The sequence below is a fragment of the Melopsittacus undulatus genome, chromosome 4 (assembly GCF_012275295.1).
Source record: "Melopsittacus undulatus isolate bMelUnd1 chromosome 4, bMelUnd1.mat.Z, whole genome shotgun sequence".
Classification (NCBI taxonomy): domain Eukaryota; kingdom Metazoa; phylum Chordata; class Aves; order Psittaciformes; family Psittaculidae; genus Melopsittacus; species Melopsittacus undulatus.
Genome location: NC_047530.1, coordinates 15,180,885 through 15,207,492, shown reverse-complemented (window position 1 = coordinate 15,207,492; position 26,608 = coordinate 15,180,885). Strand labels below are relative to the sequence as shown.

Genomic DNA, 26,608 nt, shown 5'->3' with positions numbered 1-26,608 from the left:
AACACCACAGGTATATTTATACAGTGAGTAGAATGTTCAGGGAAAAACTCTCAAACATACATACCTTAAATTTTAAGACAGGTGGTTCTGATATGGTGGATGCCTTAAACCCACGTAACCTCTCTCTTGTCTCTTTCAACCTAGAAAATAGAGATCTTTCTGAGATCCAACAAAAATGTAGCTTTAACCTCTCTGATCCAAACAGAATCACAGAATCTCAAGGGCTGGAAGGGACCTCAAAAGATCATCTAGTAAACCCCCCTGCAAAAGCAGGGTAACCTAGAGTACAACAGGCATTCCTGTGGGGTCCAGCAGTTTTGTCTGCTGGGAAGAGAGAGTGATTGCATCAGTATTTCTTGGAGGCGGTCCAATTGACTGAAATCCAATGTATGTGAAATCTTGTTTCTCTGACCACAGAAGAAATCAATCAAGATCTGACCATTTCCTTGTTGACCACCCCAAGCATCTGCCCACCCTCCTTCCTAAGGAGTAGGTGACTCACCTCCTGTTTCCTTGGGAGTTTTGCAGCTAAATCACTTTTTTTCTAAAAACTTTTTTCCTTTTTCTATTTTTTTCTTTCCCCAAAACAAAGCCCCAGGAAACTCCATGGCCCAAGCATTATGGAGTTCTGTACTATGGTGGAGTATCTGGAGGGCAGGGTCCCACTCTTTCAGCTATCATTAAAAAAGGTTGTTCACCTTTCTTCTGCTCTGCCTGAACTTAAAAAGGCAGCTACAATATAAAACACTCACAATGGACTGACAAAACTGTCCCCAGTCCCAGCACTAGAACATTATGACCTCTTCAGAGCACGAGAACACCGTTTACTCAAGTCCCACAAAAGCATTATGTAAACAATTACGTTAAACTTAACCTCTGTGATCTGATTAGAAAGAAGCGAGCCTGGAGCTGAAACTTCACAAAGACATCCCAGTACTTCCAAAAACATCTGTATGCTTTAATGAACATGAATCGGTCTTAAAATAGAAGGCATGCAGAATTCGTGACTCTTGTGAACTGTTGGCAAAGGTTCACAATACGTCTCACATGCTGTATGTTATTCTACAGTGTGGAATATTTATACATGTTATGACATGCTCTACCTAGGCATAAGCATATCCAGAAATCCACTATGTGTTTGCCAACCACACAACACTAGAAATTCAGAAGTTACAGAAACTAAATGGTGTATCTTCTATCATTTCAGACTGAACTGCTCACAAAATGGAGAGTGACTATATATACAGAAGTGCCAGTATCAAATAATACTTGTATTACTGCAGCTGCAACCTGAAATACTCCCCTAAGTAGCTGGAGCATGCACATGAAAATAGTAATTTTCCCCTGATCATATGCTAGTGATATGCCTGAAGGGTCATCTTACCACTAGACAAGTTCATTAGTTTTCTTACTTCACTTCTCTCAGGAATATTGCACTTTATCCAGCCTTGCAGCTGATGCAGATGTCCTGTATCAATCCCTAATTATTACATAGTGATTTCCAGCACAGCAATAGATTTGATGCTATATTAATACTTCCAAAATACCACCAATACTAAGATAGTTTTCAAGAAGGAATCAAAAAGAACTGTGATCGTGATTTACGCTTACCTCCTGCTTAAAAGATTGAAGCTCAAGTCACTATTATTATTAGATTCTCTACCTAAAAATCCATCCACACCTACTGGTTTACTCAGAGATACAGATATGTTAGGGCTGGTATGTTTTTGATATGTGGTGACTGGGCCTGGCAAGGAGTGCCATCCCATATAAAAGGTGGCTCCTGTACCATGGGAACCCTAGGAATGTTTCTCCCTAATAACACCATGATACTGAACAAGAGAAAATCACGATCTCAAAGATCAACACATGCTTTCCAGCCAAACTGTAATGACAGAATAGATTTTTGGAACCCAGGTGAAATTATAGCTGCTTCGTTCTTAGCTCCTGGAGTAGGTAGCGCTCAAGCTTTAGCAACATTGAATAAGTTAGGATGTTGGCTTACTAAACAAACTAATGCTACAGCATCCGCTCTCTCTGCATTACTCACTGATGTTGATTCTATTAGACACGTGACTTTGCAAAATAGGGCAGCAATTGATTTTCTCCTCTTAGTACATGGGCATGGGTGTGAAATTTTGGAAGGAATGTGCTGTATGAACTTGTCAGATCATTCAGAATCTATACATGAAAGTATCTACAAGTTGAAAGATAGTGTGATGAAGTTAAGGAAAGATGATAAAGATTGGCTATCATCACATTTTTCTGGCTGTGGTATAACTGGATGGTTATTAGTCTTGGTCAATGGATGGTTATTAGTCTTGGTCAAAGGAGGACTGATCTTGTTGCTTGTCTTTTTTGCCAGTATCTGTATTGTACCTTGTTTGTTACAATGTATTCAATGTATGATAATGAATGCTATGAAGCGTGTTTGGCTTGTGCAACAAGAAAAAGGGGGAGATGTGGATGGATTTTTAGCAAAGAATGGCCACGTTCCCAAGTCAGCAAGTGCCTACATGGAGTTCGACATGAACCGAGAATGAAGAAGGACGTGGGTAAGGAAGCAAGAGGAATGGTACAAGCAAGATAAGAAGAAACTGGAATGTGCTAAGATACAAAATAGTGAATTGTTAGCAAGCTTTAAAGGTTAGGTTCGCATGCTCTTATTTGACCAATTGTATACTAGTTGCTGCATGCTACAAGAATATGTATCCACTCATAATACACAAAGTTATTGTAAGCAGATGCAGATAACAGTATAAAAAGGATAGATGCTTTGTAATAAATGGCTTTTGTCTGACCACATTGATCTCTGACTGAGTCCATTACTGTGACATATGGGTGTCTCACTAGCACCACGATATCCAGGTTAGGACAGGGAAGTCACCTGAACACTGTGGAGATACCATGATGAACTGCAAGGTCCCCTAACACTGAGAATCCCTACTAACGCTTGCAAGGCGCTGAAACAGATCCTGTTTGTCACAGTGGACAGTGCTCCTTCATGCTCCAAACAGTACAAACATTTCTATATGGCAGCAGGAAGCAGCTAGTAAATGAACTGCAGCGAAGTAGCAACCCTGCAAGCCAAATTCCAGCAATTACAATATCTGTATCTAGCTGGTGGAGCCCAATTTCCAAGCTGAGGCTAGGAGAAAATTTCTCATTTTCCTCTAGAAACTTGGGAATTCACTGCTCAGGTTCAGCTCAGTATTCCATCTCCCTGCTCACCTGCAAGCTACTTTGTTGTGTTTTACCTGAAGTATCTGGAAGGCTAATGGCTTGACTTGCTCTTCTGGGCTATGATCTGCTCCCAGTGCCTCTGGTCAGTGAGCAGTAGCTGGTTGCTTGGTTCTGATACAGCCCCACGTGACTTCAGATCTCCTATAGTAAGTACCAGCTCCCTGTGCCTGCTTGATCCTCTGTTTAGCATTTATCATTGCCATTCAGCACCAGCAGAACAACATCAGCCACAAAAGGTAACAAGCATGGTGGGTTCTTACAAACACTCAAAGGGCATCATCTGGGGATGTGGTTTTCTTTAACAATCAGAAGTGAATGCATTACCGGTTTTTAGTTATGTGAAGTTCTTCAAGTAAACGTTGCTCTTCATAGCTCATCCAGCTGTCTTGAAGTTCCTCCTCTTCCTTCTGCAGCAAGTGTTCATAAAACCTGACCGGGTTCCAGCCAGTCATGATGTCATAGGTAATGACACAGCCCAGCGAGTGGGATACAATTGAGACTTTCCCTCCTTTCTCTTCAAACTCTGGATTCCGGGCGCAGAAGAGTGTATATAGCCGGTTCAGCTCTTGCTGCAACCCTTTCACTAGCTGTTTCAAGAAGATAAAGAAAGAAAGTTTAATATCAGTATTTCATTACTCCTGTTCATATATGTTCAGGATATATATTGTACATATTCAGGTCACTGTAGTACAGCGACCAGCTTCTTGAGCATGCATGTAGGATAAGGATCACTAAGTCAGTTCACTTAGGCTGGGAAGATGAGGAAAATCCTATGGTGAGTAGCAACAGCTTGGATGGCTGTCACTGACTCCTTTGGTTCAACTCTCCCCTACAGACTCGGCAGCAACCACCACACAGGACAAGTAGTGACCTTAGAATTGCTATACTACACAATCCAAAGCATTACATTGAAATAAACCCTTAAACAAATTACCTCTGGTCTTAAAGTACTTAACAGTATCCTCTGAGGTGAACAATAGCAAGGTACTTGGTTTTCAGTAGCATTCAATTAGCATAACAGTGATTATTAACACAGGTGTATTACCCTTCTTGCTTGTTTCTCCCTCAGTTTCCCTACCTTTTCAGAGCACTGAATATTTCTCCTGTTTCAGAGATTCATCTCCTTTTTTAACCTAAGGAGGCTGGAAGAAGCCTGACTCACACATGATCTGAAATCAGCTCACATCTCTGCCACAGGCTTGGGACATAACCCTAGACAAGTCATACTAGCTCTTCTCCATTGATCAATGTGAGAATTCCTACATCAGTGTAAGGGACTGGGAAGATAAATCCACTAAAATGAGTATGTTCAGATACTACACTGACAGCCTAAATGGGCTCTGGGAAAATATCCTCAAATTGCTTTTAGATCTCTGTGAAGCATACTCAAGCTCATCAAGTCTCATTACTCTTCCCACTGTTTGGCTACAAGGAGATGCAGCTGTCTGTCCTACTTTCCCTCCTACCATATTGCACCTACTGTAATTTCTTCCAAAAGAATGACAATGAAAATTATGTTGCTGAAGATTAAAAAGCCTCATTTCAGGCAAAGGAAAACAGAGGAGGAGAAAAGACACAAATGAGACATGTAGAGCCATAATTTAAATATTTTATAAAAACAATGCTAAAAAACCAATTTTCTGGCTATAGATTTCTAAGGAGAGGTTTCGGGTGAAAAACAGGAAAGCAACATGGTTCTCAAACTTCATAGAGTAATCCTATAATACTACTGCAACAAAAATATACTGGTCCTATGTTGATTGAGTCTCTGAGAAGCTTATCCGCTTCAAATCCTGCATCTAGGATACATATGCATGAAAATATTCAGATTCATAGAAAGTATATTTTAGAGAGAAATGTTGGAAGCCATGAGATTTAGGAAATACACAACATAAAAAAGGCTGCTTTGCTTGTGAAACTCTGCATAGTAACTGAGCAATGCTTCCAGGCTATGGCACAGAGGAGGCCAAACAAGAAATTGCAAATCATTCCCTTGTTAGCAACAGGAAATTAAAGCTCTAGAACATGTAATTTGAACATGATTTTTCAAGACCCTGAATCATTACTGAATATAAATATGAATGGCACTAGGGCTGTCAGTGTTTGATACACATTTTACTGAGTGAGAATCCACACATCAAACTCTGTGCCTAAAGCACTGTGAAATGATTAACAAAGCTTTGCAACAGCTTAGTGAGACAAGTATCAGAATACCCATTTCCAAGTATTTCTGACTGTGATGCTGCCTATTCTTGCATTTGGCTCTGTAGAGACTTTGGGCACTACTTTCACACATGAACAAACACACAGAGGTTATAGCAAGATTTGGAACTGAAAAGAGAAATCGGAACTAGCTTTGGCTGGCTAGCATTTTCTCCATTTAAAAAGGTCTTGATTAAAACCTTGTACAAAATAGCAGGGATCTGCTGAAATCAAAGGGTTTTGGGACTCCTGACAGGAGCTCAGTGAAATGAGGGAATGCTGATATCCAGCATGGAGCACGGGACCGCAGCCATACAGTGGGCACTCTGAATGGAGTGGCTTCAGAATTGGCAGTGGAAAAAAAGCCAAGCAAACTACTGCTGGACTCATCACGGCCTCCAGTATCCGCCAGTATATCAGGGAGATGAGTAATACCATCTGGTTTGAAAAAAACCTCTAGTAATATATTTCAGTGCCCCAAATGTTTTTTCTGGTGGGAAAAGACACAGAACTAATCATCTATTTTCCTCTGCTTCTTGTTGCATAAAAAATATCACTTCCAATGTCCTTCACAACTTGCTCAACAAGCCTATTTCCCTGCAAAAGCAGATATCTTCCAGGAAGAATGATATTATATCGGTCTCCCCCCCAGCCCATAGGCACAGTGCAGGTTATGTAATCTTCTAGCATCCTGGCATTTCATTACAAAGGTCTTGTTCTCTTGCAATCAGGAGGCATAGGACAGAATATTCTGGATAGCCCAACCCTATTTTTCAACTGTCCTGCTCCTCAGGAACATGCTGTTACTGAGACAGCAACTAAGAAACTGTGCATCAGTTTTCAAATAGCCACATATTTGGAAGTCTGCAAACCAGAGTCCAAGCATTTAATTCAACTAAATCATCTGATCTAGATTGTTTTTAAACTCTGAATCACTTGTTACCTAACTTAATTGTACAGTAGAAGGTCTGCAGTAGTAAAGCCTCCAGATTTTCAAGCACCATGAATGGTCTGGTTTACTGCTATGAGAGAAAGAGGAGCCCTCCATCTGCAGTGAGCACTTATGGATGTTTCTGTCTCGCCAACAGTTCTGTATCAGCACTAAGATTAGAAACTGAACAGTAGTAATGGGGGAAAAAAAGGAAAAGAAAAGCATATTCATTTTAAGTCCCAGCTAAAAAAATTATTTGGTTAAGCAGCATACAACCACCTGCAAGTCCATGGGGCCTATTACAATCCTTAGGAAGCATCCTCTTTTTCTGCCAGAAAACAGGAAAGCAGGAATTATCCAGGAAAACAGAAAAGTGGAACAGTGGAATGCAGCATGACCAGATGCCTCTCACTCTTGCCATCTCCCTCCAGGCTGTCACCTTATTTTGGGGACCAGGAGTGCTGAATACCCAGAGCCATGTCTCCAGCCTTCACAGCTGAAGGTCTCTGGCAGCCCCCCAAGCAGGGCTTTCCACACAAAAGGGCTAGAGTTTCCTTGAGTTTCTTCCCAACCCATATTACCATCTCCTAAGGCTTCTCCAAAAGACTTAACAAGCTCAAATATCTCATGAAGGAATAAATGTGGCAGCAGGAGACGCAGGACATTGTTTTTCACCTGCACAGCTGCTCCCACAAACCCTGCTTGCTGCTTCAGCTGCTAACCTGCTGGCTGCTCCGCTCTGCTTCACTACCCTCAGCTCTTCCTGAAGGACTGTGAAACGCAGCAAGCTTATCTATCTGTTACTGAACAGACCAAACTACTGCAGCAAAGGGAACACTTCCTATTTCTTCAAAAACCAGCTATATCAAATCCCTTTCTCCCAGCTGACCTTTCTACCACAGCATTAGTTTACCATCAGCCTAAGGAAACGGCAGTATTTCAAAGAAAGGCAAAACCTTTGCCTTAAAATAATCTTCCAGGGTTCTCCTGCTCTTTCCTAGAAAAGTCCCTTTCCCCTGTTCTGACTTTTAGGGAAAAATTCCCTAAGCACCTTTTGCAGACCAACTGTTTCAGTACAGAAGTCTTGTGAAGGATTAAAATGCTACAAGCCTTGTAGATGTACGACTGCAAATACTCATAGACACCCAAAGAAAATGAAATACAAATAAAGCAGGACTTTACTGGAGCCTTTAATACCACCACATTTCTGAGACTGATTTTGTGGCAAGTCATAAGCAGCCACATGAAGCACCTCACAGTGCTCGAGCTAAGGAGAGAGCCCTTATGAACCATTAAATTTTGAGACCTCCTCAAGCCACAGACACTCCAGACAGGCTGTGATACAGACTGACAGAGCAGCATCCAACAACTGAACATGCTCCTTGCATGTTCTACACTGGTCCCAAAGGGTAAGGTACTTGATTTCCAGCAGTCAATGACCTCCGCAAAATGGGGGGAATGGATTAAAAATGCCACCAGACAACTCAGCAGATGTGTATGAAGCTGTTCTCCTGTGAAGCTCTTCTGGATTGTGTTTCATTTCTGCTTAATGAAAAGGAGATTGATTACTACATTACTAGTTTCCTGAAGCTCCCTGTATCAGCTGAAGTTTTGCCAATAGATCTTCAATGCAGGAAACTCAAGACCACAGGATCAAGTTGCTCAGAAGTCGTCAGTTCATACTCTGACAAACTGAGGTTAAATGCTCAATGCCCTTCACAAACCAAATTAAAGGCAAAGTAAGGAACAGTCTTTCTGCACATCCATGGAGAACCATCGTGACAGCTGTGCAATTTGAGGGGAAGCCAAAAGCCAGACTGCTGACCAAGAAACAGGCTGTTGGACTTGATCCCACTAAAAATCCTCTATACTTTCCAGCTGAATGCCTGCTTGGCATATGGCTTCCAAGAAGGCAGAGAATAACAGCCCACCTATTCCACCCATTCAGGAATCCTGGTGGCAAGGGCATGTGTTTTATAAAGACAAGATGGGAGTCTGGATCTGATGAGACATGCCAATGCCATCTGAGGCAGAAGGAGCTGCAGCAAGGCTGATAATGAGAGCAGAAAGATCATGTCTCTAACTATCTCTTTGGTGGTGGATAAGCCTGAACTGCTGGATCGTTATGGGGAGCAAGTAACTGTGTAAGCAGTGAAACATGAAGAGCTGCTGAAACCCTTTCACGCAGAACATTTAACAGCATTCTGCGCTGAGCTGGGAAAGCAAACCTTTAAATCCCTGGCACCAGCATACAAAACAGATGTTCATTCCTTCTCTGATGCAAAAGCAGCCTTGAAAGACACAATCATAAACAAGCATGCCTGTTTCTTGCAAAGCAGAAGGGAAATTGGCTTTGTGCATGGTGGACAGACAGACACTTCCCGGACTTACACCAAGGAGTTCCAGGCTGTTCTGGCTTCAGCTGTAACAGTTATTTTTGTTCCTAGTAGCTGGTGCAGTGCAGTGTTTTGGCTTCAGTCTGAGAAGAATGCTGACAACACACTCGTGTTTCAATTGTTGCCAAAGACTTCTCAGTCTCATGCTCTGCCACTGAGGAGGGGCGCAAGAAGGCAGGAGGAAGCAGAGACAGGACACCTGACCCAAACTAGCCAAAGGGGTATTCCATACCACAACACGTCATGTCCAATATATGAACTGGGGGGGAGTTACCCAGAAGGGAGAGATCACTGCTTGGGTTGGGGTGGGCACTGGTCAGTGGGTGGTGAGCAACTGTATTGTGCATCACTTGTGATTTCTTCTTTTGCTGTTTCCTACTATCACTATTGTTGGTATTCTTTCTATTATCACTATATTTTACTTTATTTTAGTTATTAAACTGTTTGTATCTCAACCCATGAGGTTTAAATTCTTTTGAGTCTCCTCCCCATCCTGCCTGGAAGTGGGGAAGAGGGAGTGAGCATGAGTGAGGTTGCATGGTGCTGAGTTACCAGCTGGGTCTAAACCACAACACAAGCAGGAGGAAGAACTTCACCCCCCACTCGTTCTAGCAGGCAGATCATTCGGCTCAAAGGGGCTTTTCAGTGCATGCCAAAAATACCTGGGTAGGAGATGACATTTTCCCCTCAATATCCAGGAAATTATTTTTTTCAAGAAAAGAAGGAAAAAAAGCCTCTGCTAGCACCTTAAGCACAGAAGTAATGCAGAGCTTGCACTGCTTTTGCTCAAATCCTCAATGACCTGCTTGCTGACAAAACTTGGATAGAGCACTGCCATCCCAACTTCTTTGATCTGCCAAAGCCAACAAAAACACTCTCCCCTTGGGCTATGCTGATTGTCCTCTTCTGAGCTCTGACTGCTCCCATCTCTGATCATGCCCTTCCTGTAACTTCCATAGGTCCTTTCTGCAGTCTCCACAGAACTCTCATCGACTGGACAGCTTGAAGCCCAAGAGGGAATAAAACAACAGGCAGCTACATATGAAAACGGAGTTGAGGGAACTTGACCTCTGCGATCCCTCCAGCTTCAATAGTGGGGCTGTTTTGGTAGGCTTCACGGGAAAGGAATTTTAAGGAGATCTGAGGAACTCTCAGTTTTGCAAGCAGCTCCCTCCAAATGTCAAGAGAACTTCAGAAGAAAGCACTTTTCAGAAGAAACTCACTTGAAATTCAGCAAGCAGGCAATAAGAAGGTGTGTGAGCCAACTTGAGGTAGTAGAAGGTCCTTGAAACCAATGAAAGCGCTGCAGCTCAAGGATGGATTTGTAAAGGACCGTGAAAGCAAAGATAACGAGCGTTTCCTTACATGAGCCAGGAGAACATGCCAGCACACAATGCAGATGATAAGACTGTTGACCCTCCAGAATACAACAGTCATTGTGTTCCCTGGTGGCATCACTGATGGATAAGTGTCACAACAGCAGACTGAGAGGCTAGAACTCAGCTATATGAACAGGCAGGAATGGTTGCATGTCTCAGTGACATTACAGAAAAGGAACTGCCAGCATGTCCCAAACTGAGAGTCTCTCTCAGTACTCCTTTTGCTGTTGAAAAGCTGAATCTAACCCATTTTCAACCAAGTCACTGCATTCAAGACTAAGTTCAGGTTCAGAGAGAACAGTAATCCATTACTTTCTAACTGAGAACACATTCAAGGACAATCAAATAAATTAAACCAGCCATGAAAGTGCTGCCAAGCAGCTCCTTGACTATGAAGCTCAATAGAACAAGCAAAAGCAGTGTTGAAATAGTCTTCAGGTAAAAATTTCCTGCCTTACATCCCTCTCATTTTCAAACACACATAAAACAATTGCCTTTTATTGCTGAAAGGAGTGCGTAAGAGCAGGACATTTCCACTGCAAAACCTCCTATCAAAGACAGATGATGAAAGCTCTAGGAAGTTAACATTTGTCTGAATTCCAAGAGTATAGTCATTAATTCTCCTTTTTTAATATGAGTGTAGTAGCAAACCATCAAGCCATTTCAAGTGAAGTCTGTCCAAGGGAGCAATACTATGTTGGTTGTATCACACTGCATTCCCATGTCCTCCTACAGCCTGTAATGTCACTCCAACACCAAGCCCACAGCCACCACATCCCAGACCCTGGCTTCTTCATTTCTTTTCCTCAACTGGTGAGAAACATTCAATACCCACCACATTACCCTGCTCTTTAGAAGTGGGGCTAAATCTGTAGTGATCTTGGGATGATAGATGTAAATAATATTTATCCTGTACTAAAGGCATTTCCTTCCAAAACATATCAATAATTTACACAATTACAATCAGCCTGCAAGTAAATACAGTGAAGATCAGTAAAATAAGCACTTGGATATAGCACTGGATATAATGACAGTGACAACAATAAATTTACTATGCATGGATTAGTCTTTCAAATCTGTTACAGCTATTTATTATTAAAGAAATAGGAAGCTTCAGTGACAGAGATGTGAAACGAAGTCACCCACTGAAGACACTAACAGCCAAGATTAAGTTACCATAGACAGCACTGGCAAGGTCAGAATTAAAATGTGAAATGATTATGTAGAAACAGGCATGTGTGCATTAAAATACTAATTAATTGCTCTTCCTTATTATCTGTATAATGTTTAAAGAGGGATTCAGGACAGTCTGTGGACCACTGTACAGATGAGGACCTGCACAATTCACCTGCAGCCACACACAAATGCCACAGCTGAATCTCTTAGCTGCAAACATTCTTGAGACCGAATTTTGAGACCAGACTTATATGTTCATGGGGCTGCACTTAATTATTAATACCTGCCTGCTATCACATTACATGTCAGAAGTCAGAGGCACCTTTTGGACATTCTAACATGCTGCCGAAGAAACAATGCTTGAAATCAGAGAGGAGATCATCCCCCATGCTGCTGTAACATTTAGCAGAGCAATTCAGCTGCACCTGAAACAGCTCTTTGTCCTTTCATGTGAAAGCCAGTATGACAAAGTTTCTTCCCCCTTGAAAGAAGATAGTTGTTTAAGAGTGGTCAAATGCTTTCAAGCAGCAGTTATGTTACTTCCACATGTGGGGAAAATCCTTGGAAGTAGAAAGAAAATTCATATCAAACTACCATTGAGTGTTGTCAGATGAATAGCGGCTTTTCTCTAGGTTGAACTCAGCACATTGCTCAATCTATTTCACAAGGGCACAGCAAAGTTTAATTAGCTCTTTTTGAGATACTTTCAGAATTTCTGGATGTTAGGAGTGCCCACAGCATACAAAGAATCATGTTGGCACGATGAAGTGGCAAGCAGGAATACTAATTCCAAGGACATGTGATTATGCGAATGCTTGAAGACAAAGTTACAAGGTTCATTTCCACGCTGGAATGAGCACTCAGAACAAAGTGCCACAATGAACATGTGAAAAACTGCCAACCTTTTCCAGAAGAATGCTCAGTTTGATACAGCTGCATTTAAACTCTGCAAAGTTAGGTCACAGAAAATAAAATGGGATAAGGAAGAGTAACAAAAACCCCCAAAACACAAACTCCAAACCAAAACAAGTCTCCTTTCTGCAAGTAAAGGCAAAATGAAAGGTGAAAAAAACATACAAAACCTATTTAATGACTATGAGCTTCACAGAACTTCTAACCAACTGAGAAGAATCAAACAAGAAGTCACATCCCTGACAACTCACTGGCAGAACACAAACTCAAGGAAACCTTCATCCCAAACATTTTGGCTGCAGTAACAAAAATGCATTTCAGAAACCTGTTCTTCAGGGTTTTAACATCTTACCTGAAATAGCACTTCTGTTTTTTTGACAAATACTTGAAATTCAAATGGTAACTTTGCTTTGACAAAGTTACGTTTATCAGTGCAGTCTAAAAGTATGATTAACTTGTGTGTTGACTGCTGCAAGCATTTAAAGAAAATTCACTTAATTTGGTGAAAAAAAAACAACTTAGTCTTTTGCAATCAGATCTAAGCACAGCTACAGCACCCATGCTATTTGCCAATTCTTGTACCTGAGGGATGGTGATAAACCTGCAAAACTACTGTTCTATTGAGCAATGAATTAAATTTTTCATGCATTGCTGGACAGCACACTTGAACTTTATTCACTAGGCTGCTTCCCATAAGAGGTCCACACCATGCCAAGCCTCTAACGCAGCTTTAAAAAAAATTACATAAAATAAATAAAATCAATTTTGAAGCTGCCAGGAGTGTTCACCACTTGCCATGATGGTTCTTGCTCAGTTCCACATCAGCCAGAGAAACCCTATACACAGTGGCGAACCGAGTCCTGAACTTCGCATTACTGAGTTACAGAAGAAGCACAGCTTTTGCATACCTATTGGCAGTGTTAACAGCCTTGTAGTGATTTCACCACCATTGCTGTTATCAGGAAAAAGAAATGTTCTTAGATAGTTTAGGTTTAAGAATTATGTTGCCAGTCTAAAGCACTTAAATATACCTAATTTTAATGAACAGTAGCGTCAAATCCCCAGACTTTGAAAGTCTCTCTCTCCCCACCCCAGTCTAATAATTCACAGAGCACCAAGTCTGCAAAATGATTACCATTACTCTATATATAATGTAATCAATACAGAAAAAACTGTGATTCCTATAGAAACTAATCATAAAACATTCCCACAGGGGTTTTGCAGTAAGTGTGATACACAAAGGATGTTACTGAGGTGAAGCACTGTACATGCAAGGTCACGTTGGATGGGGCTCTGAATAACCTGGTCTAGTTGGAGATGTCCCTGCTCATTGCAGCGGACTTCGACTAGATATATTTTGCACCTCCCATATGAAGACAGGCTGAGAAAGTTGGGGCTGTTCAGCCTGGAGAAGAGAAGGCTGTGTGGAGACCTCATAGCAGCCTTCCAGTATCTGAAGGGAGCCTGTAGCGATGCTGGTGAGGGACTATTCATTAGGGACTGTAGTGATAGGACAAGGGGTAACGAGTTGAAACTTAAACAGCAGAGGTTTAGATTGGATATAAGGAAGAAATACTTTCCTGTTAGTGTGGTGAGGTACTGGAATGTGTTGCCCAGGGAGGTAGTGAATGCTCCATCTCTGGCAGTGTTCAAGGCCAGGTTGGATGAAGCCTTGGGTGATATGGTTTAGTGTGAGGTGTCCCTGCCCATGGCAGGAGGGTTGGAACCAGATGATCTTAAGGTCCTTTTCAACCCTAACTATTCTATGATTCTATGATTTTAAAGGTCCCTTCCAACCCAAACCATTCTATGATTTACAGGCTACTTTACCATTTATTCAAGGCTTTTCCCCTCTGATTAACGGGGTCACTGTACAGCTACACAAAAGCACACATGTGCCTACACAGATGTAGCAAGGTAAGATGGGAGCATCCAGTATACAAACAGTCCCCTAACAAACAGGTAACTGAGGGTCATCTCATTTTTTCCTACAAGGCAAATACACAAGTGAATTCAAACTGGTTCAGGAATGTTTGCACATGCTGCCATCACATCTGAGCTCAGAACTGACAAAAACTAAGTGACAAATGTCTACAGATTTTGCAAGAGGTAAGAATAATCTCAACTCTATGGCCTCCCATTGCTCTGAATATGCAGTTGCAAGAAAATCCTGTAAAACACCCTTCGCCTTTCCAAGCTCTGATTTTAGATAGTTATTTCTGCTCTAAATAAATTACACTGATTGTACTTTTTGCTGTTTCTCTACTCCTCTCACTCTTAAAATTCTGTATTTTGATTACTATGGATTACCACTACATACTTGCAAAATGTTTGTATTCTTCATACAGGGTCTCTCAGAAGGAAACATTCCTTACACTCCTAAGTCCAATTTGTTTCAGCCTCTATGCCCTGCTGTAGTAAAAACAACATAAAACCACACTTACTTCATCTCTGTAAAGAGGACTGGTGTAATACATGATATCCATTGCGCTGCTGTTCAGCATATCCCTTAAACCTCGTACTTTATCTGGAGTAATGGAGTCCACTGTGTCTGAGGGAAAACAAAAATAGAGACTTGAGTTAAACGCAAGAGAATGATAAAATCCAAACAAGACATGGGCGTAGAACACTGCATGAACTTCTGGGGACAATTTTGCAGACTGCAGCAGAAGAACCAAGCAATGTACCTTCATCAAGGGTAAGTTTTGATCTCCATTCAACTGGAAGAAATTCAGCAACTGTTGGGATATCAGAAAAATACTTTTCTTCTATTTTTCTTGCAGCATCTCGCATCCTACAAAAAAAATAAAAAATAACATGTTCCTGTAAAGGTGTTGGTGCTCTTTATCAAATACAGCAAATGCATTCAGCAACACCACATTTCTTGCATTACTACTTTTCAATGCTAATAGCTAACTACCTCAACCTCGTGCTTCTGTTATGAAGCACTTAAACTCTCAATATAATGAAAAATTCTGTGCATTACACACTGAAAAGAGTTTAAAAACTTTAACTATATTACACTATCAGCTTAACATAAACCATATAGATTGATCTGAAAGATTTCTGTTCACTCTGGTGGGTTTGAGGTAAAATGTGACTGAAAATTAAGAATTTGACCACCAACTTGAAAATCTTGAATCACTGAAATCAGTCATTAGGTACTTTTCAACATACAGAAAAATATTAAAAATATTGCTTGAAAAGTCAGAATTTTATTTTAATTTTACATTCCAAATTGGAAAGCTTGAGAGCTCTCAGAGTGAGAAATAGTATCATTTATTAGTGTTTCAACGTGCAGCAGCAGATGAAAAGGCTAACTGTCCTTTTAAAAGACAATTTTAACTTTTAAAGTGTATCTGAACATGAACATTGAGGCACCTCCCTCAAGGGATGTGAGAAACTTAAAATACCTAATCCCCAAAGAATATCTGGCCCTCTCTGTTTGGAGTAAAACAGGAATAATGGCATATTAAAAAAAACAAACTACTTTACTCGCTGTGTGCACGACCCATCAGTAAAGAATTAAACCCAGCATGAAATTATACAAGATAGTACAATATCTGTGCATTCTATCAAAATCATTAAGCAACCAAACTGTGAAAGTGTTATATTTCCCTTTTCTTCCTTTACATGAATCTTGTTTCCCCATGGTATTAACATTTTTCAAGATGAGCACAACAAACTAAATCTGACCAAGAGGCCACAGTGCTGGGTTTTGAGGAGCTGGTTCCCAATTCCAGGCAGCAGAGGGAATTTCATTTCAGGCAAAGCCTAGAGTTTCAATACTTCTTTTCCCATTTTCAAAGCAAACCCCTTTTAATGATTGCTACAACTAAAGGCATGATGACATTAATCTCCCATCTGTACTTCCATCAGTCCAAATACAGTTTAGTAAGTTTAACCCTGTAGCTGAGATACCTTCCTTGAATATATTAATACTCCTCTGCTCTCCTTCAGTAGAAATGAGAAAGTTTAACCTGCATCACTAGCAGTACCTGAGGCAGTAATCACTTAAGCTGCTTCATTTGATGTGCATTTTCTGCATCAACAACTCTGCCAAGCTCCTGTCCTGAGTTTCAGGCCCCTTTAAAACTAAGTCAGGAGTACAGAGCAGATAGCTGCAAGATGAAGTCAGGACCTGCCCAAATCTTCCCCATAAGGTTCCACTGGAGGTGAAAATACAGATAGAAAGTTAGAAGTATTGACCAAACTTGTTCTTAGTCTCCCAGGGTAGCTGTTGCTCTGCTTGGACACAGGTTGCTAGCAGGATTTAGACGGCACAGAAGAGCTGAAGGCAGATATGTCTGATGGAACAAGCATAGAGATGAGCTGCAGCCATCACAAGCAGCTCCCAAGTTCTGCAGAAAGATGGTGGCTTTGGGCAAAATGCCTGCAACGTTTTTACTTCAGCCTTATCAGCTGCACAGCAAGAGGAACACACTTCACTGAGGAAAGAGTATGAAAGCCAATGCCTTGCAAAAATATTTTCTACAAAGATAATGAATACTCCTAGTCCTACATGTTTTTTTTTTCCCAAGAAAGGCCCACTATGATACTACAAAAGCAGCTCAACAGTGTACCAAATTTTTGAAGCTGGTAGTCAAAACACACTTTTCCATAACTGAAACCTACTTTCTAAGAAGGGGAAAAAAAAGAGGGGGAATAAAGAGGGGGAAGAAGGAACATCCTTTCTTCCAAAGCCATTATCGATGGCCTGACCAAACAGCCAAGAAATGCAAATGATCAGCATCTCTATTTTTAAAGCCTGGTTTGATTGCACTTCTAATCTCCTAGTCTCTAGTTTAAAGAGATAGCAGAATGTCCTTCCCATGATAGTGGGGAGGTAGGCGGAATATTTCAGCAAGAGGATCTGCTTAAAGCAGAGTTGATTTAAGGCCAGAACTGACCTAGCCTTGCAAAGCACAAAGCAACCCTCTGCACTATCGCCCCACACAACATGCCTCTCAGGACGCTTGTGTGAGAGCTGAACTTCAGCCACAGAGAATTTCTACATCATCAAGAAGATAAAAATTCAGCAAATACATTAACATTCCTAGAGTCTCTGAGTAACCAAAACAAAAGAGAAATATGCCTGTCTGAACAAAATCATATGGTTACTAGCACCATGTAGGGAAATGTAGGGACCTAAAATCTAAATGAATATTCTTTGGAACAGTTCTTTGGTATTGCCAAGACACCTTAACTTTCTCTGCATGAAGGATTATAGTGGCTAGCTAGATGAATTCAGAAACAGTTAAGTTTAGAAGAAAACCAGGCAAGCAGCAATCCAAAATTCAATTCTGAAGCTTCTAGGCTTAAAAGCACTAAAAGCATACAAAGGTTTTATGAGTAAAGCATAGATTTCCACACAGCAACAATTACTTTAAGTGAAGGGACAAGTAAACATCCTGGTCCTAACAGAGTGTGAAAGAATATCCAAACTACACATCATTAGCAGCTGTAAATTTTACAAACACCTACTAGAGCTACTGACATCCCCATCTTCAAATAGCTACAGGTTTTCTTCCTGTTCTAAAGGATCCAGGTATTACCAAACCTATTAACAGGCAATCTGACACAGGATTTTTTTAACTAAAAGTTTCCTTTCTAATGTGGGATATAAGAGTTTGGAAAAAAACAGTGCAGCCCAGCAATTCTGTCAGAGCTTTCAGAAAAAGCTTCAAGTCTCCCCTCCTAAAAGCAGTGCCAAGCTCTCTTTCCTTATCCAACATTTTGTGAAATGCACTTAGGTCTGGAGGGTTCCTGTTCCTGTCAGCTGAGATTATCCAGACATGGTCCAGCCTCCAGCAGGACCCAAACTTAGAATCACAGAACAGTTTGGGTTGGAAGGGACTTTCAAGATCATCCAAATTCCAACCCTTCTGCCATTGGCAGGGACACCTTCTACTAGACCAGGTTGTTTAAACCATCTGACCTGGCCTAGAATACTGTCAGGGAACTTCTGCAGGAAAAATTTATGGGCTGTTTTCCCAAGTAACAAGTGACAGGACAAGAGGAAACAGCCTCAAGCTGTGCCAGGGGATGTTTATATTGGATATTGTGAGAAATTTCTTCATCAAAAGGGTGACCGGGTATTGGAACAGGCTGCCCAGGGAAGCAGTAGAATCACCAGCCCTGGATGTGTTCCAAAAATGTGTAGGCAAGGCTCTTAGTGACATGGCTCAGCGGTGGACTTGGCAGTCCTGGAGTAAAGACTGGACTTGATGAGGCACTGGAATGGGCTACCCAGGGAAGTTGTGAATGCTCCATCCCTGGCGGTGTTCAAGGCCAGGCTGGACAGAGCCTTGGGTGACATGGTTTAGTGTGAGGTGTCCCTGCCCATGACAGGGGGGTTGCAACTTGCTGATCTTAAGGTCCTTTCCAAACCTAACTATTCTATGATTCTATGAACTATTATGGACAAACATTCAAAAGCACATAAAACCAAACCCCACCTCTGCATGTTCCCTTATGCCTTGCAAAAGGCATTCTGTTAGAAGTGCACAAAGTTCCGCTTTGTCAAATTTTTATTAATTGCCGTCTCACTGATGTCACATCAAATATGCAACAATTGCATTTCTCAATGTTTTGAGCATGCTCCTCCACTATGATACACTGTATTGCATGCTGACCTTAAGAAGACAAATTACTTACTGGAGGTTTTGCTAATTATGAACTATATAGTTACTAAAACTTTTAATTGTTACACTTTTCATTAAACTTCCTGAGGCAATCCAGTTCAGTGCTACTAGCCAAATACTGTCAGAGGTACGATTATCCTCTCTTTTGTTATTTTACAGCAGCAATGTCCTGATCGCAAGAATCGTGGAGGCACTGAAATACACCAGAACAATTCCCAGTGCAACACATCTCATTTACAGTGAATGGCACTATACAACAGCTCCCACTGATTCTGATCAACAGTTTGATATTATAAATCCTAACGAAACCTAGTGTAATTGCCAAGCAATGTGGCTATGCTAACATCAAAACCCCAGCATCCATATGTGCTATATATAAGCTATAAATATGCTTATCTGCTCTGCTATAAAGGTGTTGTAGTTGTGGGTTTTTTCAGGTTTTTTTGTTGGTTTGCTTTGGGTTTTTTTGGCTGGGGGTGAGTGTTTGGGTTTTTTTTTTGTTTTGTTTTTGTTTTCCTTCTTCTGGCTTTTAAATATTTTGAGTTATTTTATGAGATGGCAAGTCTCTCTACTTAACTACCAACTGAAGCAATAAATCCTCATCCGAACAGGCAGAGAAACCTTCTCCTTTCCAATACAAATGGACATTGAAATACTGACCCCAAAGCAACAATTACTTAAATCTATACACATGGCAACAACTACAATTTATGGTTTTTCTAAGGAAAAAACCCACCACTGAGGCACAGATGCAATACATACCTTAGAAAGTATTTTGACATATTGCTGTTTTCCATGAAAGAAGCAATGGCCTGAAAATAGATGCTTTGAGACTCACCATAAAGAAAATGTGCTTGTCTGTCTTTCTCCAATTAGAATAATAAATAATAAACCCTATTTTCATATATACACATCCTTGCTTAAGGAAATATATTCTGGAGATAAGTTAACATATTTAGGATTATTGCTTTGGAGTTTTTTAATCTTATGCTACTAATTTTACTCTTGTCTATCATTCACAAATATTACACTAAAAACTGGGGAGCTACAAACCAAGCTAGCTTCAGCCAGTTCGCAAATGTTATAAAATGACCTTGATAGCTGGTAACAAAGCAAAATGCCTGAAGGCTCAAAAACGTCACTCATTCCAAGTTACCTTTACAGACTCTTTTCAGTCAGACGATCCACAGCTAAGCAAAAGGGAATGGTCTTTAATTTTAAAAGCGTTAGACCTGTCAACTTCTTGCTCTGAACTCTCAAGTTAAGAGATAGGGCAACGGGATGTCCCCACAGGAAAAACAACCCTCAGCTCTCACTACTACCTGCAAAACTGTGTAGATCCATTCCTGGATTTGCTCACAAAACTGGTAAATTATGCACTAAAGCATTCCTCAGCTGCTTTCACTACTCTGGGGTTCCCTCATATGGAGGGCAGCACTCGCTGCCTCTTTGAGGAAATAATACCAGGAGTTATTGAGGAAACTCAGGCCTGACGAGCTAAATTTAGTAAGTCAAAGTGAGAGTAGCAGACATGAGTAACAAAAATTGAGATCTGTTCAAGCCAGAGGAAATGGAAGGGGGGCTGTTTCCAAAAGCTTAGCTGCATTGAAGAAATGCCAACTCAAGTCTTACTCAAGGTGGATTTCAAAGACCAACTGCAAGACACAAGTCATCTTCTGCCACTGTTCTTCAAGGATTCATCTGCTCTCAGACCAGATACATTAAGATTGCTGCTCTATGATATATGCAGGCTCATTTTATTTTGGAAGAAAGATGGAAGTTCTAGGGTGCAAACAAAGTAGCATGATGGTGATTCACACTTTGTTTTCAAGAATAATCGGACTCAGCAGGATCAAAAGAACGCAAGCTGCTTGCTTAGTTGATTACAAGATCCCTGTGGAAATCCAGGTGCTCCAAGTGTGAGGGCCTCCCTCCTCAGCACTGCTTTCCAAACAACAGGCAGGCTTGCCCTTCATGGAGATGTTGGCTTTGCCATAAAGCAGATCAGGCATTCCCTGTCACTTCTGTCATCCCCTGCCTCCTCACCACTCACTTGCATCTTCCAGATGGGGTTCCAGTTTTTCAGACAAACGGCAGTGATTCAGTTTACAATGGGGCCACACAGACAATTGTGCTGGTGTGGGCAGTAAAAGGGCAGCACTGGGCAGAAATGAGGGCTGGAGGAAGAATGGGAACAAGAACAGATCTATAGATACATCTAAGTTCTAAACAGGCTGTTACAGCTTCCCTTCAATGTGCAGGCATGTTAGATAATTAATAAATCTACACAAAACAAGCTCTTATGAAAGCAATTAATGACCTAACTATCACCTTTTACCTCTTGAGCTGAACTTTTCATTTAGCTTGCACAGCAAGCTCAAGTTGAAACCTGTAAGACAATTTTTACCATTTGCATACTTAATTTCAGAAATATCACCAGCACTTAAGGATGGAAAGCAAGCATGTAATATGTATTTAATGCAACGCAAGCATTTAAATGGAAAATAGGCAAAGCTACAAAGTATCTGAAAAGCTAAAAATTATAGGAAAAATTTTACAGAGAATCTTGATTCCAGCAGCACGTATTTAATGCACTGAAAGGCCTCTGAGAGGCTCTGCACTCTGTAAGGGCTTCTACACCACTGGAAATTTACCAAAATAGCTATTCTGAGGTAATTATTATAATGATAATCCATAATTAAAATGCTTTCTAATGGGACTTGCAATAAAAATGTAACTGGTGATTACGGAATGCCAAAGTGACATTGCTTTTGCACACAGCAAGTGCTGTGCTACGAGCAGCAGCACAGGCAAATACAATTTTTGAATCAAAATAGAAAATTTGGACAGAGGCAGACAGATGCCGATTTTAGGGTAAGAGCAGCCAAGAAGTGTCACAACATTAAAGCTTCTATAGAAATACACAGAGCAGCTACTCCATTCAATTTTCGTAGCACAGGAGCTAATGAAATTTAGAGGGTCTGATCTTTACATAAGCCAGGTAAAACAACAGGATTTTTTAAAGGAGATTTGAGACATGGATAGTAACATTCCTAAATTCTATTTTAAATGTATTAGGACAACCCCTACCCTCTCAATCCAGAAGCACAAGTTCAACAAAATCAGACATCGTATTTCAGTGAAAAAATATTCCAAATAACAATATTAAAGTGAGTACAATAAAAGGATATCCCAAAATTATTTTTTTTTAAGTTAACATTGTACCTTATCTGAAACCTACTATTGCCAGAATATTGCACCTGACAGCAAACAACCCCCCTCCAATTAAGCATTTTATGCCATAATATCTTATACAGAAATACAGAATATGCTATTTTCATCCTTAAATAATCACTCTTATACTACCAAAGCAGCTCACAGTGCATTATTCTGTTCACGTTAGGTTGGCTGAATCACTGTTCCAGCCTGGAGCAGGTACTGTCTCTTCCCAGACAAGTTCTGCAGTTAATATCAGCACTGACAGGAACAGCTTGCTGTACCAGCTGCTGGTCTACATTTAGATAATAAATGTGTTTAAGTACACTGTGGAAAAACAGAATTATGTCACATCTACCAAGGACCTGTTCATTCAAGCATCGATAAAATGCTTCTTTTCCATTTATGTACTTAAAGGACATCCTGCAACCACAGCATCTAGCCACATTAATTAGATTGAACTCCATTACTTAATGAAATTAGCACATATAATTTCAAATCACCCTAGAAAGAGAGTTCTGTTTTCACCTCTATAATCACCAGGATCTGCCTAATGATACAGAAACATCACATGAGCTGCACCAATTTCTTCTCCAGCTGGTAACATGAGGACAGAGCCTATCAAATGAGCTCTGTTTGGGTCTCTTACTGGTCTGGCTAACAGGCAGAGTATTCAACATCTGCATCATAAACTGTGGTTTTGCACTTCTTTTTCCTTTTATTTCTTTTGGGACCACTTGTTCAAGTGAGGCTATGTTTTTGTGCTATGAACTGAAGTGTTGCACTCACACAGGTTTAGCTAAATACAAAAGTTTTATTCCAAGCTAGGATGAACCCATGAAGAAGCATCAATAAATATATGTGACAAAGACAAAATGCACAAGAGATTTTTTTTTTTTTGTGAATTGTAGAAGTGGAAGGCACCTGAACCATTCTCTTCTGCGGACCCCGGAGTCCCTCCAAGCACCATACCAAAAAGTGCAACGTGTCACGGAGCTTGCCTTGCCTGACCAGCCCTATCTCTGTTCTCTCCCCAGAGAATCACACACTTTCTTTTTTTATTTCTTCCTTTTTTTCTCTGGGGCCATCCTTTCCTTTTTCCACCATTCTCCATCAGGTCTTGTATTTCACCCAGACTGCATCTCTCTCTACCATATAAAACTCAAGCAAATTGTACTCAAAACAGGATCATAGCATCATTTAGGTTGGAAAAGAACTTTAAGATTGAGTCCAACCATTAACCCAGCACCATGTCTATATGTCTTTTGAATACCTCCAGGACGGTGATTCCACCACTTCCCATGACAGCCTGTTCCATGCTTGGCAACTCTTTTGGTGAAGACATTTTTTCTAGTATCTAGCCTCAACCATTCCTGGCACAACTTAAGGCCATATCCTCTTGTCCGGTCGCTTATTACTTAAGTGAAGAGACCGACCCCCACCTCTCTAATACCTGCTTTCAGGACATGTTTCTTAGGTAAAAGTTTGCTTGCTTTCCACCAAATTATAACACATTGCAGTTTAAAAACCTTGGATGAAAAGTGTCATATAAATCCATGTCTCAGCATCCACTGAGAGGACTGGTGGCTCTCTGCAGGGAATGTCTCCTGTCAGATGTCCTGGGGCCTAAACCAAAAGCAACTTCTAAGGAGCACACCTACCATAAGGAGCACACCTACCACAAGATTCCCACACCAGGACACATTATAACTGTGCATCACAAGTGACAGCCACGTCCTTCACAGCTGCATGCAACCCAAGGCAAGGATGAGCTCTGAGGGATAATAATGCCTGCTACATCTGTTACTCGGTGGTACCCATATATTGGTGAGGGAAGGAGTGGTGACACTGATGGGCAGATGTATGGCTTAAGTTATCAGATTTGGCATGGCTGCAACTACATGTTTCAAATTAAAGAATGTGCATTTAAAAGGAAAAAAAAACGCACTGAAATCTTTAGCTGCTGCTTTAACATGGGAGCAGTCCAAAAATATTTGTCCTTATCGAGCTTACGATTTTTCAAAAGGCAACGTCTGACTTCCTGTCTCCCTAATGCAAAAAAAAAAAAAGAAAAAGAAAAAATAAAAAAAATACACACATACATCACGGATGAAGGTACTAAGAGAAAGTTCTAGTACGGCTTGTGAGAGCTGCCATTGTGCTGGCTTGGCAGGCATTTCTTCTGAAATCTCTTCCTACAACATATGGGATGTTCCTTACTGGTAAGTTTAAAGCTACTAAAAGGAAATAAAAATCCAACCCAAACACCAACTTTTTTTAATTTGCAGATTTTGTACAAGAATACACAATTTATACCAACAATTAGCACATAAAAAGGCTATGCAATACTGACTGGTATTTCCTGAGAATATGAGCAAGATCTACTGAAGCATAAAAAGTCTTGCTTCCTTTGTAGATAAAAAAAATTCACATAATGGGCTGCCAATTAAAGCAGGACTTCTTATGGCATGAACACCTATGCACTGTGTCCTGAGCTGAAGTTAGACCACCCGTACAACCCCTGTATGTATGTTCAACAGAAAATGAGGCAGGGAAAAAGAAAAAATAGAAAACCTTAATGGTTCCAAGATGGGAGTTTTATTTTTTTTTTGCTGTTAAACCAGCAACTTAGGGTCTCTGCCCTTCCAAAGTAATTGCATCCTAAAAAAATAAATTAAATTTTTATATTTATTTTGGTGACTAACCAGCTTTTTATCAAGAGCTGTGGATCCTCTTCTCTTTGGTTTGATTGCTTGCTCTTAAACAACACAAATAAAAGAGCAGGTAAGTGCTAGAACAAGGGGAGTGTGGAGTAGCAGGCAGCTGCTTTGAGATGACAAATGACACAGCAGTGAAATCAAGAGTTATGCTCTACCACACCAGAGGACACTAGAGCAGAAGAACGAGCTGAAAGAAGACAAGAGCCTGCTGACATGATGGTACACACAACAGCAATGACACATTAGCACTGACATACATTGCCATTCTGGATTTAAAGGGAGGTTTACAAAACTCTTAAGAAGAAATCAGTAATCCCAGTTCTACATACATGTTCACAGGAGTCACTGGTATGTCACTATTCCTGTCAATTTTCACGGAACATAGAACTACGTGGGAAACACATACTAAAATATTTGCACAATACAGATCTGTAATTAACATTGTCATCATCACTTTACTCATCATGACTTTACAACTGCATCTAATACTCAAAAATCTTTCCAGGTGCAGCAGTCTCAGTAGCTCAGGAGTTCTCTCCGCATTCATAGAATACTTAGGTTTGGAAAGGAACTTAAGATTATCTAGTTCCTAACTGGCCTTTGGAATTACCTCAAATGTCAAATTACAAGCCATTTGCAAACTAGTCTTCAAAATACACATTCAGTAAGCTTTCAGTCACACTTTAGTTTTCAACTGGTATCTATGCACAGAACTCCATGAACAGTCTCAGCAATAGCTTCCAACAGCATGAAGGAACTGTCCAGTTGACAGCCAACATTCCCGCTAGCTCCCTGTTTCCCTTCTCCTGCCAGTATACGCTTCTCTTGCCTGCTATTCTGACAACTAGCCAGAACAATGGAGATTCCCCTTGATTTTGATCAAATGAAAAATTGCTCCCTGCTCTGTCTGCAAAGTCAATGGTGTTAGAAATTCACAGGCTAGTCCCCTATAAGGCACAGAATCTTGAAACATAGAATGGTTTGGGTTGGAAGGAACCCTCAAGATCATCCACTTCCAACCCCGTGCCATGAGCAAGGACACCTTCCACTAGACCAGGTTGCTCCAAACCACTTCCAACCTGACCTTGAATGCTGCCAGGCATGTGGCAACCACAGCTTCTCTGGGCACCCTGCGCCAGTGCCTCAGGACCCTCACAAGGTGAGGAAGAACTTCTTCCTAGTACCTAATGTAAATCTTCCCTCTGTCACTTTAAAGACATTCCCCCTTGCCCTGTCATTACATGCCCTTGTAAAGCTGCAAGTGTTGGTCATAAAAACAGAATAGATCTTTGCTCTTCTTGCTTGCAGCTACTCTCACTAAGTCCATTCATCCAAATTCACATAGAAAGTAGCGTACCCACAATATAAAGACTCAGGGGAAGAGGAGCACAAGGAAACACGAAAAGATACAGCTTAAACCAAAGGGTCTGCTGTCATTTGTTAATGTCAGCCTTATAACCAGGCTAGATGGGTATTGCAAATACTACAAAGCACTCACATAGCTGTATTTTTGATGATCCTTCCTTGGTCCATTTTCTGCCCAATACCATGCACAACAAACACAATGTGACTAATCTGTGGTGGCTTGTCTTCTAATGTAGCTTCTTCTACATAGCCTCTATGTAGCCTTGTCCCACTACTTAAAGCTGTAGAAAAAACATTATCCTAGATCAGTTACATTCTATGAAGTTGACAAAAGCTTGACTTTTCTCAGACCAACACATTAAAGTATTTTGAAAACAAATTTATACATAAAGGAATAGCATGTATTTATAAATATCTGCAACTA

The 26,608-nt window shown here is 40.7% G+C and overlaps 1 protein-coding gene across 3 annotated transcripts in view; it reads right to left on the bottom strand.

Annotated features, from left to right (window-relative positions):
* The window catches only part of DDHD1 (DDHD domain containing 1), a 77,092-nt gene that overhangs the window by 12,939 nt on the left and 37,545 nt on the right, over positions 1 to 26,608 (bottom strand). For all 3 annotated transcript variants that reach the window (XM_034062546.1, XM_034062547.1, XM_034062548.1), the window contains 5 exons: positions 26,318 to 26,465; positions 14,927 to 15,033; positions 14,684 to 14,790; positions 3,568 to 3,830; positions 65 to 140 (listed from right to left, as the gene is read on the bottom strand). In XM_034062546.1, coding sequence (XP_033918437.1) covers positions 65 to 140; positions 3,568 to 3,830; positions 14,684 to 14,790; positions 14,927 to 15,033; positions 26,318 to 26,465 — 701 coding nt within the window. The remainder of the gene's footprint in view (positions 1 to 64; positions 141 to 3,567; positions 3,831 to 14,683; positions 14,791 to 14,926; positions 15,034 to 26,317; positions 26,466 to 26,608) is intronic.